Consider the following 12,737-nt stretch of genomic DNA (forward strand, 5'->3'; position numbering starts at 1 on the left):
AAAACTGGATTCTTAATTGTTTATGATTTTATGATGTGGTTTTATTGTTTCATATTCCTGTTGCGACCCGCCCTGAGCCTGCTTGCAGGGGAGGTGGGATAAAAATAAATAAATAAATAGAAGCACTTCACAACAGAGGTCATTACACAAAAGTCAAGCGAAACTGCCTGCACTTCAGTTCCACCACAATTCCTCTGTCATCGGAAAGAAGACAATAACAACCCATAATCTCTTCCTTTCTCATCTTGATGTATCTTTACTTACCAGCAGCTTCAAGAACCAGCTGTAATCTTGCTTTGGCCTGTTCAGCAGCAGACTAGAAATGAAGAGATAGATAAAATTAAAAATTCATTTCTGTGTCAGCTAATTGCTGAAATCGATGCCTGGGTGAGTTACACATTCTAGCACACACTTCTGAGATGTCTTAAATATTAAATTTGCTATATTGTTCTATGCCCTAACCATGATAGCCCAGGCTAGCCTGATCTCATCAGATCTCGGGAGCTAAATAGGGATGTCCCTCATCAGTATTTGGATGGGAGATCACCAAGGAATACCAGGACTGCAACACAGAGTCAGGCAATGACAAACTGCCTCTGAATGTCTCTTGCCTTGAAAGTCCCACGGGGTCACCATAAGTCATCTGTGACTTGACAGCAATACACACACACATATTGTTCTCCTGTATTCTAGGGTTCTTAGGTCAAAATTTCCTGAAAACCTTATTTTGTTTTAGTCTGGGGTTGGGGTGGGGGTCGGTTGAAAATCTTATTTCACAAAACATGATACACAGAGAAATCAGTTACATTATACACATGCTTATGTAAGAAGAATCAATGAAGAGAATGAGCACACCACTCAAACCTTGCAGGACTACAATAAAGCAGAGAACAATGACCTCAAATACTCTGCCACAGGGGTCTTTTTCTAGAAAAAGAGCTGCAGGAACTCATTAGCATAGGGTATGCTAATGAGCTACTAGGCTATTAGCATATGCCACACCCCCTGACATCACCGGAAGTTATGTCAGAGGGGGAAGCAAAGGGGGGGAGGCATCTTCAAAAGCCTCCCCTTCCCTTCCCCAGCCGGCCTGCGGAGGGGGGGAGCGAAGAGTTGTGCCACAGAAGGAGGATGAGGAAAGGAAAGAGAGAGAGTAGAGAGAAGGAAAGAAAGAGGGAAAGAAAGAGAAGGAAAGAAGAAAGGAAAAAAGGAAGGAAAGGGGATAAAAAGAGAGAAGGAAAGAGGGAAAGAAAGAGAAGGAAAGAAGGATGGAAAGAGAGAGAAGGGAAGGAGGGAAAGAAGAAAAGGAGAGAATAAAAGGAGGGAAAGAAAGGAGGGAAAGAAAGAAAGAGCGAGAAGGGAAGAAGGAGGGAAAGAAAGAAAGAGCGAGAAGGGAAGAAGGAAAAGAGGTAAAGAGAGAGAAGGAAAGAAGAAGGAAAAGAGAGGAAGGAAGGAAGAGAACGGAAAGAGAGAACGACCCCAGCGCTTTTGTGCAGGCCTGGGGGACCCAGCAGCAGGACTCTCTGCGCCTCCCCCCAGCCCCAGCGCTTTTGCACAGGCCTGGGGGACCCGGCTGCAGGGCTCTCCACGCCTCCCCCCATCCCCAGCGCTTTAGCGAGGGGAGCTGGGGGCAGGGCTTGCTGCCGCCATTATTTGCGGCAGCTCCTGGGTTGCCGAAGGAGCACTCTGGCCCATTCCAGCCCCAAAAGACCCCTGCTCTGCCATCTCTAAACAAGGGAAGAGAGAAAAAGGTAAGGGAATCCACACTCATTTTTAATTTGCACTTAATCCAGTTAAAACTATACAAATTTAACATTGCCCATTGGCTAGTATTGGGAGCTGCTTAAACAGCGGTATAAGAGAGATACACACAAAAGATAAACAATGGCTTAAATCGTACCATTTGGCAAGAGTATGACCTATACTAAGTGGAAATATTGTGCCAACCTTATCAATACTACTCAGTCCCCAAAGTGCTGAAAATATAAGCAGAATGCTGAAAATACACAACAGAAATTGCTTTCACACTGTATTGCAACAGAAAAATACCAACCCAGGTGCCTGTTCAAGCAATCCAAATGTTAGTTAAGGTGGATCAAAACCTGCTCCCGTGAGCAGAGAGGATCACTGGACATTACAGTTGTCACTCAAGTACATCTTTCATTTTTGTGCCAAAAATCAGACTGTTTGACCTAGATCTGTGCCCATGATGTGTAAAATCTTTCCAGCTATATAGAATTATAACAGGGCAAGGCAATATAGCTTGTCAGAGATTCTATTGCAAACAACCCTCAGACAGACTTCATGCTTTATAGCGGCATTTCAATATTTCAGTTCTGAACACGCCCATCATTATCTCTTCTCTGCCTGTTTTGCTACTACTCTAACAGTTAAGCATTAGATTATCAGTACTCTAAACAGTTCACGTTTAATGTACTATGAAACCAGGTGTTAACCACATCACAAACCAGACCCAGTCAACCCAAAGGGATCCAATAAAATTAACTCTAAACAATGATTTCCTTCTACTTTACAACTAGTTTGGTATAGTGGTTAAGTGTGCGGACTCTAATCTGGGAGAACCGGGTTTGATTCCCCACGCCTCCACTTGCACCTGCTGGATGACCTTGGGCAAGCCATAGTTCTAGCACAGCTGTTCTTGAAAAAGAGCAGTTTCTGTCAGAGCGCTCTCAGTCCCACCTACCTCACAGGGTGTCTGTTGTGGGGAGGGGAAGGTAAAGGAGTCTGTAAGCCACTGTGAGACTCCTTTGGGTAGTGAAGGGCGGGGTATAAATCCAATCTCCTCTTCTTTTTCTTCTTCTAGTTTATATAAATGAGCTATCCCCTACAGTAAAACAGTATTTTTAATAACAGTAAAAGTGTAAGTTTTAGTAGACATTTCATCTTAATTTCAGTGGCAGTTTTAAAAAAAGAATTGGAAGTAATTGTCTTGAGAATATGTTATCAGCCCTTTTTCACTCACAGCAATTATACCAATATAATTTTCAGGATATAAGCACAACCATATCAGAAGGGAAAAATGAAATCATGGGGTTTTCCAGTTTTCTACAACCTAACAGATCTCTTTAAAAATCTGTATTTATCTTATGATTAATTAGGCATAGATACTTTTATAGCAGTTGATATATTTCTCTGGGTATGTGCGTGTTTGCACAACTGGCTCCAAGAGTACACCAACATTCAGCAGAGCAGGGGGCAGGGAAGAACGTATGTTTTCTATGGCATCTGCCTATTTTGACAGCCATAGTAGTTCAGCAAATTCAGATGGAAAAAGTCATCCTTAGGAACAGAAGATCACTATATAGCATGTAATCCAGAGAAACTAAGCATGATAGTTTCCTATAGCATCAAAAGAACTTACCTCAATTGCACCCACAGAACAACCACAGAACAATAATATACATAACCATGGTAGCCATCACCTCCACATTAATGTTAGGAACATAGATTCTCATATAAGAACCACACAGTATTAAGACCTTATTTGCTCACCTTTCTGCCACAGAGGTCCCCAACCATCAGATTCTAACTTTTGGGGGAATTCTCCAAAAGGAGAGCAATAAAAGTTTATGCTATTACTTGATCATGGCTTATATGGCAACACAGCCTATACTGGACTCACTAGAATTCCTTCAGCAAGGAAAAAAGTGGGAAGCTTGCAAAGGCTTAGCTCAGAGCTTTATATGATTTGCAGACACTGAATATGCCGAATGAAGCGTCCAAATGAGTTTCTCCAAAGTTCTGACCAACAAAAGAAAATTACAATAGTCCAGGCTCTGATATGCAAATGCAAATATTGACAATCTTCCATAGACTATCACAAAACTGAAAGGTGAAAAAAATTACCTAGTAAGAAAAAAACATTTTGTCTATAATTACAATCCGTTGCATTTTGTAAACGATGGTTAATTCCTACATCTTAGAATTCTCATAATTTTAAAGATGGGTATACATTTTGCAAGAATAATAACACCATTAGAGAGTTGTGTTTACACTCAAACTGCCTGCATGATGGAGTACACTAAGTCCTTTCAGATAACATTTTAAGTATCCAAAAAAGAAATGTATGTCAGCCTTAAAAAAAAAAAAAAAGTCTCACAGAGAGCAAGCAAATGGTAGAGAGAATGCAAGCTTTTATCTAACCTTTCTCCATATCCAAGAAAGTGCAGACAAAAATTCTTTTACAAGATATTCCTGAGCAAGACAAGTGCTTCTTCCTCTCAGGGGACAAAGAACCGTTAAGCTCTACTGAGTTGCTATTGTAAAGAAAAAGAAGAAAGGCTGAACTAACACAGGTGTGAGAGACATGACAGGATGGAATCTTTCCTCACACACAGGACCTGCAGATCTACTTTCAAGCAAGAACACCAGCCTATTGCTTGAAATGATGGGCTGGGGCAACTGTCAGCCTTCAGAATCAGTCTAGTAATTTTACCCCTATAGGAAAAATGCTCCCCTACAGTGGCTGGCTGCTGGTGTTAAATTACGAATACAACTGCCATGGCTTGAAGCTCAATGATGTGAACTGCTGCTTGGGAGGAAGGGCTACATCTTGGTGTCTTGGGCACCAGAGTGAAGGCTTTTTGTCAATGGACTGACTTGCTAGTAAACGCTTTAGCTAATGCCAAGTGACAAACTAGAATGCCTAACTATGAACAGATATGCCTGTTAGATATGGGCTCACAGTAGGCTTTGCATGTGCAAACAGGAACACAAATTTACTCAGGGATCATGACCTCTCTTTGCTCAGCAGGGAAAAAATGTACGACAAACCAGCACATCCAAAATTCTTTCTGGCAGAAAGCCGGTTTGGTGTAGTGGTTAAGTGCGCGGACTCTAATCTGGGAGAACCAGGTTTGATTCCCCACTCCTACACTTGCACCTGCTGATGTGACCTTGGGTCAGTCACAAGCTCTGGCACAGCTGTCCTTGAAAAAGAGCAGTTTGTGTCAGAGTTCTCTCAGCCCCACCCACCTCACAGGGTGTCTGTTTTGGGGAGGGGAAGAGAAAGGAGTTTGTAAGCCGCTCTGAGACTCCAAGTGAAGGGCGGGGTATAAATCCAATCTCTTCCTCTTCTTCTCCTCTTCTTAGTACAAAGAACGTATCTGCACCTGCAGCTCCCAACAGCCCAATGCCAGAGGATATGAGAGAAATGTATAGTATGCCTATCAGAAACATTGGGCTAGAGGACATTCCAACTCATGGGGATCATAGTCATCCATGATGCAACTCATCTGGGTAGGCTGAGTCCACATAGGAACACCACACTCCAGGAGTTGAAGTGATAATGAATTAATTATTTTATTAGTGTCTTCTGATAGTACATCTCAGGAATGGCCTCCCATTAAGAATACCAAGACCATTTTTTTCTGGTTTAGGCCTTATAAAACGAGGCTTATATATGGTATTTGTCTTTGTGTGGTGCAGAACACTTTAGCTTCCTGGAAAGTGATCACTGGACCCAGGGGTCGTTCCGTAGAAAAAGAGCTAGGGGAACTCATTAGCATAACTCATTAGCATATGCCACACCCTCTGACATCACAGGAAGTGTGTCATAAGGCCACACACCCTGACATCACCGGAAGTGTGTCATAAGGCCACACACCCCACCCCCAATGGTCCCGGCCGCTGCCGCCAGCCTTGCAGCTCCACTGCCGAGCCCCATGAGGGGCCTGGCGGTGGACCTGCAAGGCCGGCGGGAGTGCGAGGAAGCCCCGCGAAGGCCCTCCCTGGCCCCAGGCAGGCAGGGGTGGGGAGAGGCAGGGAGGAAGCAACTTACCCTCCCTCTTCTCCTGCCTCCTCCTGGCTGAATGAGGGCCGGAAGTGGGGCGGCCGGAAGCAGGGGGCGGGGCTTTGTCATGTGCCCCGCCCCCTGTACCTCACCCAGGGGAACTGCGATCCCCCACGATCACCCCCGAAATGACCTCTGACTGGACCCCAATTTGTGATTCTCCAGCTGTTGCCTAGAGAATGCCCTTTTAATTATTCCATTTCTGCATAAAATCTATACAAGAGAACACATTCTCCATCGCTACCCTGCAATGGCCAAACTGCCATTTCTCAGAAGCACAATCGGAACACATCTTGGCTGGATTTGGTGTTCAAAATTAAGTTGAGTAGGCCACAAAACGATTTTAATTTGAAAAGACATTTTTAATTGTTCTTGTTTTTAAAATACTGTTAATCTGCCCTGAGACATTTAAATGGCTTAGCTTACAAATTTAAATACATGAAAATATTCTGTAGTTATCCACAAGATATAAGATTATGAAATGAATAAAATATTTCAAAGTACCACACTTTACATACCTGCTCTAGAGTGGCTGCACAGAAAGTAATGTGGCACACAAACTAAAAAACAATGTGGCTGTTCTAATTAAAAAGAAGAAACTATTAAGAAAAACGTATTTGGCTAGCCTAATTTTATAAATAGTTTTTGACATGCAAGTTTATGAAGGAGGTGAAGAACAAATCTGCTTTGCATTATAGTATGACTAATTATTTATGTTACGATTAATATTGTGCAATTAGATTTAGGGGTATTAACTGTCAAAGAAAAGTAATTATGAAGAATAAGCTAAAGATTCTGTGATTCATTAGAGTTTTTTTCTTGTTGACTTACTAGAAATTAATTATGTTGAATAGAAACTGTAATAAGCAAAAGTATGATTGCCTTGTTTTGCGACATCATTTAGAACAATGCATGACACTTCAATACAGCAGGGCATGACAGCGGGGCCCAGCATAAATCTGATTTCTCACAGCTATCAGAATATATGTACCAGGAAAACAACCAGTGGTAATGCAGACGTGCACATCATAAACTTCATAACATTTCTGACCATACAATTTTTGAATCCCACAAACTGCAGGAGGTGAAATAGGGTGTTCATACTTGAGAGTAGTAATGAACTTCTTATATTTACTCTGTAATTTGCCTTGAGTCTCATCAAGAAAGGCAGGTTTAAATGAAGCAAATAAACAAGGTCTTCTAGGCTCTAGGATTCAACCTAAGCACATTTACTGGTATCGACATATAAGCAGGAGTGATGGCAATAGCTCCCTTGCTGCTGCTTCCTGTCTTCTACCCTCTTGCTACAACCATTGTGGTCCTGTCTCAGTTCCAGCCTCCTGCACAGCAACACCCATATTTCACCAAAGATCCTGAGGCCTAGGATGTGCAGCACATGAACCTCAGGCTTAAATGGATGAGGCAAGCATTATACAGCGAAGACTGTCTGCGGTCTTCTCACCCTCAAGAAGTCTTCTTGTTTGTTTTTAATTGCAGGTTTTATACACACACAAATATATATATATATATATATAATATATTTAATTTAATCTAATCTATTTTAATTTAAATATATATCTTAACATTTGACTTTTAATGTATTTTAATCAGGCAGAAATAAAGAAATCCACCAGGAGTTCTTGCTTCTCTTCAGTTGAACAGCAGCACCATTTTCAACCTCTAAGGGACTGGAAATTTTAAAAAAAATTCTAAGCAAGTATATCAATAAGGACTGTAAATTCTGTACCTTTCAATCATCATTTATTCACATCCATCATGCTCCCTGTTATCTAACATAAGCCTATAATCAATGCTCCCTCTAAACTGTGGAGGCTTGTGAGCAAAAATCCTACTTTGTGAGCTACCAGCATTAAAGGTGTCAGTGAGAGATTTGGCTATTGCATAAATCAGTTTGCTCTGGAGTCATCCTTCCTGAGCTAAGACAAAAATGTGTGAGCTGTAGGCTAAAAAACTGAGCTGGCTCACACTAACTCAGCACAGAGAGAACACTGCCTATAATCTGATAAATCTATATATACTTTTAGTTTTGCATAGAGTCCCCAGCTTGGTGGGGGGTACTCACTGGTGAGAAAGGAGAAGAAGAAGAAGAGATTGGATTTATACCCCGCCCTTCACTACCCAAAGGTGTCTCAGAGCGGCTTACAAACTCCTTTTCCTTCCCCTCCCCACAACAGACACCCTGTGAGGTTGGTGGGGCTGAGAGAGCTTTGACAGAAACTGCTATTTTTTTAAGAACAGCTCTTATCAGAACTACGGCTTGCCCAAGGTCATCCAGCCAGGTGCAAGTGGAGGAGTGGGGAATCAAACCCGGTTCTCCCAGATTAGAGTCCGCGCACTTAACCACCACACCAAAGTGGCTCTCTTTGGAAGTGCTTAGTTCACATGGAAGTGCTTAGTTCATGGCTTTTCAAGATAGCTCTAGAATCATGAACATTTTGTAGGTGGGTCACAGGGTAGACAGCATGTGATTGCTTAGTGAACAAGATTAGAGTGACTGAAAGGTTATTTGTGTCTGTTCTCTGATTTGAATACATTATCAAGATTCTGTGAGCTAAACTGCTAGTGTGTATTGGAACGTATCTTAGATTGGACACATGGTTCCTCCACCCAGTCAATCCCAAAAATAATTCAGCACTTGACTAAGCCAACACCAAACTGAAGAAGTGCCAGATAATGGCAGAAATTATTTTTTGTCCACTAACCAAATAGCTCTACCCCTATTTTTCTTTGTAAAGGTAAAGGAAAAGGTTTCCCTTCCTTGAAAGCTAGTCAAATCCGACTCTAGGGGGCAGTGCTCATCTCCGTTTCCAAGCCAAAGAGCCAGCATTGTCCAAAGACATTTCCATAGTCATGTGACCGGCATGACTAAATACCAAGGCACAAGGAATGCTGTTACATTCTGACATTCTGATGGGCAAACTGGAAGACTGTGGACTGAACTATAGGTTAGAGGACCGCACCCAAAGAGTGGTGGTCAATGGCATTTCATCAGATTGGAGGGAGGTGTCCAGTGGGGAACCTGACAGGGCTCGGTTTTGGGCCCGGTACTTTTCAATATTTTTATCAATGATCTGGATGAAGGGGTAGAAGGGCTACTCATTAAATTTGCTGATGATACCAAATTGGGAGGAATAGCAAACACCCAAGAAGATAGAGTTAAAATTCAACAAGACCTGAATACTCTGGAGGAGTGGGCAGTTGCAAACAGGATGCAATTCAACAATGATAAATGCACAGTATTACATCTGGGCCACAAAAATATCAAGCACAAATACTGGATGGGGGATACGTTTCTGGGGAGTAGTGTATGCGAAAGAGATCTTGGGGTAAGGGTGGACTGCAAACTAAATATGAGCAGTCAGTGTGATGTGGTAATAAAAAAGTCAAATTCAGCTTTGGGTTGTATTAAAAGGGCCATAGCATCAAAATCGCAGGAGGTCATAGCCCCTCTGTATACTGCCTTGGTCAGACTGCACCTGGAGTACCGTGTGCACTTCTGGAGGCCTCACTTCAAAAAGGATGTGGACAAAATCGAGAGGATACAGAAGAGATGACGAGGATGATCAGGGGTCTGGAGACTGAGCCCTATGAGGAAAAGCTAAGGGCCTTGGGAATGTTTAGTATGAAGAGGAGGAGATTGAGAGGGGACATGATTGCTCTCTTTAAATATTTGAAAGGCTGTCATTTCGAGGAAGGCAAGGAACTGTTCCAGTTGGCAGCAGAGGATAGGACCCAAAGCAACAGGTTTAAATTACATGCAGAAAGGTATTGGCTGGATATTAGGAAAACCCTTTTTCACGGTCAGAGTGGTTCAAAGGTGGAATCAGCTGCCTAGGGAGGTGATTAGCTCCCCTTCACTGACAGCTTTCAAGAAGAGGCTGGATGAATATTTGTCAGAGATGCTTTAGGCTGGTCCTGCATTGGACTAGATGGTCTGTATGGCCCCTTCCAACTCTATGATTCTATACCTTCCCACCAAAGCGATACCTACTTATCTACTTGCAATTTCTTGCTTTTGAACTGCTAGGTTGGTAGGAGCTGGGGAGCTCACTCCATCATGTGGCACTAGGGTCTCAAACTGCCAACTACAGACTTTCCGGTCTGCAGCTCAGCGTCTTAACCTCTGAGCCACCGTGGCCTATTTTTTCCTTTTATTTTAATGTAACATTCAGATTAATGTCAACATTTCCATGTTTCTATTTGTAGTTAATCACTTTAAGGCATATTTTCTGCCAGCAGATGAAAGTTAGAATCTAGAGGTTTTAAATATTAACACAAAAGGCTGGATCCAGCAGAACATGGCTTCCTTGCTTCTCCATTCCAACCCAGCCCAGAATGCTCCTTGAAATCCTGATCCTGTGGGACAGGGGACCTTGCAGAAAAGCATGGGGGGAAATTTGGGGTCTGCAGTAGGAGGCCAGGGAAACTGATGAAACGCCTTCCTATTCCATTAGGGGAAATCCTCCTCTGCATCCAACCGAACACTAGAAAGGTATGAATTTTTATTTGACGTCTGACTTAAGGGTACAGGAAAACATTTTGCTTATTAACAGCCTGTCAGATGCTTCCTTCTCTCCACCGTTAATTGTCAAGCAATTTGTAATTTACAAAGCACAAACCCCCTAAATGCGATAAATATATTCAGATATATCACATTTAGGAGGTTTGTGCTTTGTAAATTACAAATTGCTTGACAATTAATGGTGAAGAGAGGTAAGCATCTGTTTTTTACACAGATGCTTTTCCCAAATACCAATGCCAAGATAACTAGGATGGATGGGAGATAAACATTCAAGAAAAAGGGTAAGCCATTCTTTCAACCCAGTATTGCATTTGCAAACATATTAATACTCTTACTTTGTTTTTCCCCTGTATCCCCTTCCCCATATTATTACATTTTTCTCTCCTGCTGCAAACCTCCATATACACTCGCCTTTCCCTGCTTCCTTCTCTCCTTTCCACTTACCAATCACCTTTCTTTAATATGCCCCCCAACAAGGCTTCAGCTTGCTTTCTTTTTATTTACTTTAGACAACGTTTTCCCCAATGGGGACACAAAGCAGTCTACATCATTCTCCTCCTTTCCTCCATTTTATCCTCACAAAGACCTGAGTGGTAGATTAGGCTGAGAGAGTGACTGGCCAAAGATCACCCAGCAAGCTTCCATGGCAGAATGGGAGTTTGAATCTGAGTCACCTAGATCCTAGTCTGACAATATAACCACTAAACCACACTTGAAGGTGCTACCTGACTTAAATCTAGCTGTTCTGCAATAAAGCTTTCCCTCCCCCTGGCAGTTTCTCCAGGGGAAAATCTAGCCAAGTTGCAAAAGTTATATTGTGGCAAGTCACTCAGGTGAGAGGTGTGGTGGCCACTGCCCGGCCTGGCCAAGCTGTACAAGGTGTGTGGAATGGGCTGCTGGACCCAGGTGGGTTGTGTGGCATCAAGTCATAGCCATCACCACACCTTGGTGAGTTGAAGAAATTGCATGGTAGCAAGTTGCCCAGTTAGGGTTGCCAATTGACCAGGTATAGCAAGAAGTTTCCCTCTGCTGCCTCCCAGACATTGCTTGAAAGGGAGCAAAGTGGGGGAGGTTGAGGTCAATTGATGCTGTGATGTCCATTCTGGGTTTCTACTACTTTGGGGGGGTTTAACTCTCTAATTATTCTTTTTTTTAAAAAATCAGATTTTTCTGCAACCCTGGGGCTTTTATCAGGTTTGTACAAAGTTTGTCTTGTCTGTTCATAGCACTTATGTCTAGATGTAAGTATTGATAGATGGGGCCATGTTGAGAATAGATATACTGACATGTATATATTGATCATGATCCAAAAAACTGTGCAACTGCATTCGTAAAGAAGCACTCAGCTTTTGTTTCTTAAACAACAGCTCACCATGCCATATGGCCAACCTCTCTTTAAATGTAAAAGACTTCAAGTTAGTGTGATGTGGAATGGGAGACTTTGTTCAAAGAAAAAGGTTATTTGGACAAAGTGTTCCTAGATCATTTCAGTTTATAAGACACCCTACCCCAAAGTCCCAATAAGGGTGGGCAACATATTTTAAAATCAGACAAAAGATCACTATCATTCATAGGAATATATAAAAAATTATATGAGAAGCCTGCAAAAACTGAAGGAGGGAAATTGGGAGGTGACCTCCAATCACCTGACCACTATGACTACTTAGTTGCTAGAGAGAACTACCAGGCAAATGCAGGACCTCCTTTCTGAATACCTTGTGAAGTCCTCCAAAGGACTTACATACAGTTCAGGTAGACAGAGAGGGCACATTGATTTTTACTTATAGTTGATGGGAAATGTATTCACGCTATTACGATGTTGGATGAGAAGATCAGAAGATCAGAAGAATGGAAAGGATACTGCACCTTCCAAGACCAATGCTGACTGATACTACTGCAGGCTTCTGCACAGCACCTGTGTTTCTGGGCCACTTGTTTTAAGAGGGCTTGGCAACTTACAATGGAAAACACGGAGAGGGAAGCTGGACTTACCATGAATTGTTTCCCCTCTGATAGCTACCTTAAAGGTGTCCACTCCCCATCTAGGGGCTTCTTTCAGCCATTTGAACATGGCTGGAAGCCAAATGAAACTCTTAAAGTTCAGACTTCTAGCTTACATCCTCATTGTATCCCTTACTTTGGAAGCTCAGAACTCACTCGTTTTAATGATGACCAAAGCTGTGATAATTGTTAATCCTTAAGGGGAGAAATTCTAGACTTTGTGGTCTAATGGAGCAGGCTTTACTTTTTTCATGCCTCAAGTATACGTAATTTCACTTAAGCCCTGAACCACAAAATGCCTCAACATATCCACACAGCTTGTCAAGCTTGGAAATAGGCGGCTAATAATTACATAGCAGGATAACAATGAAAACACTATTA

General features: G+C 42.3%; 1 protein-coding gene across 1 annotated transcript in view; it reads right to left on the bottom strand.

Moving 5' to 3' along the window:
* Positions 1-264: 264 nt before the first annotated feature.
* Positions 265-12,737, bottom strand: part of LOC107116769 (serine/Arginine-related protein 53-like) — a gene marked incomplete at its 3' end in the record, with an annotated part of 151,815 nt that continues 139,342 nt past the window's right edge. The window contains exon 6 of the mRNA XM_015418767.1: positions 265-316. Coding sequence (XP_015274253.1) covers positions 265-316 — 52 coding nt within the window. The remainder of the gene's footprint in view (positions 317-12,737) is intronic.

This window comes from Gekko japonicus, unplaced genomic scaffold (assembly GCF_001447785.1).
Source record: "Gekko japonicus isolate JY-2015 unplaced genomic scaffold, Gekko_japonicus_V1.1 scaffold1036, whole genome shotgun sequence".
Lineage (NCBI taxonomy): Eukaryota > Metazoa > Chordata > Lepidosauria > Squamata > Gekkonidae > Gekko > Gekko japonicus.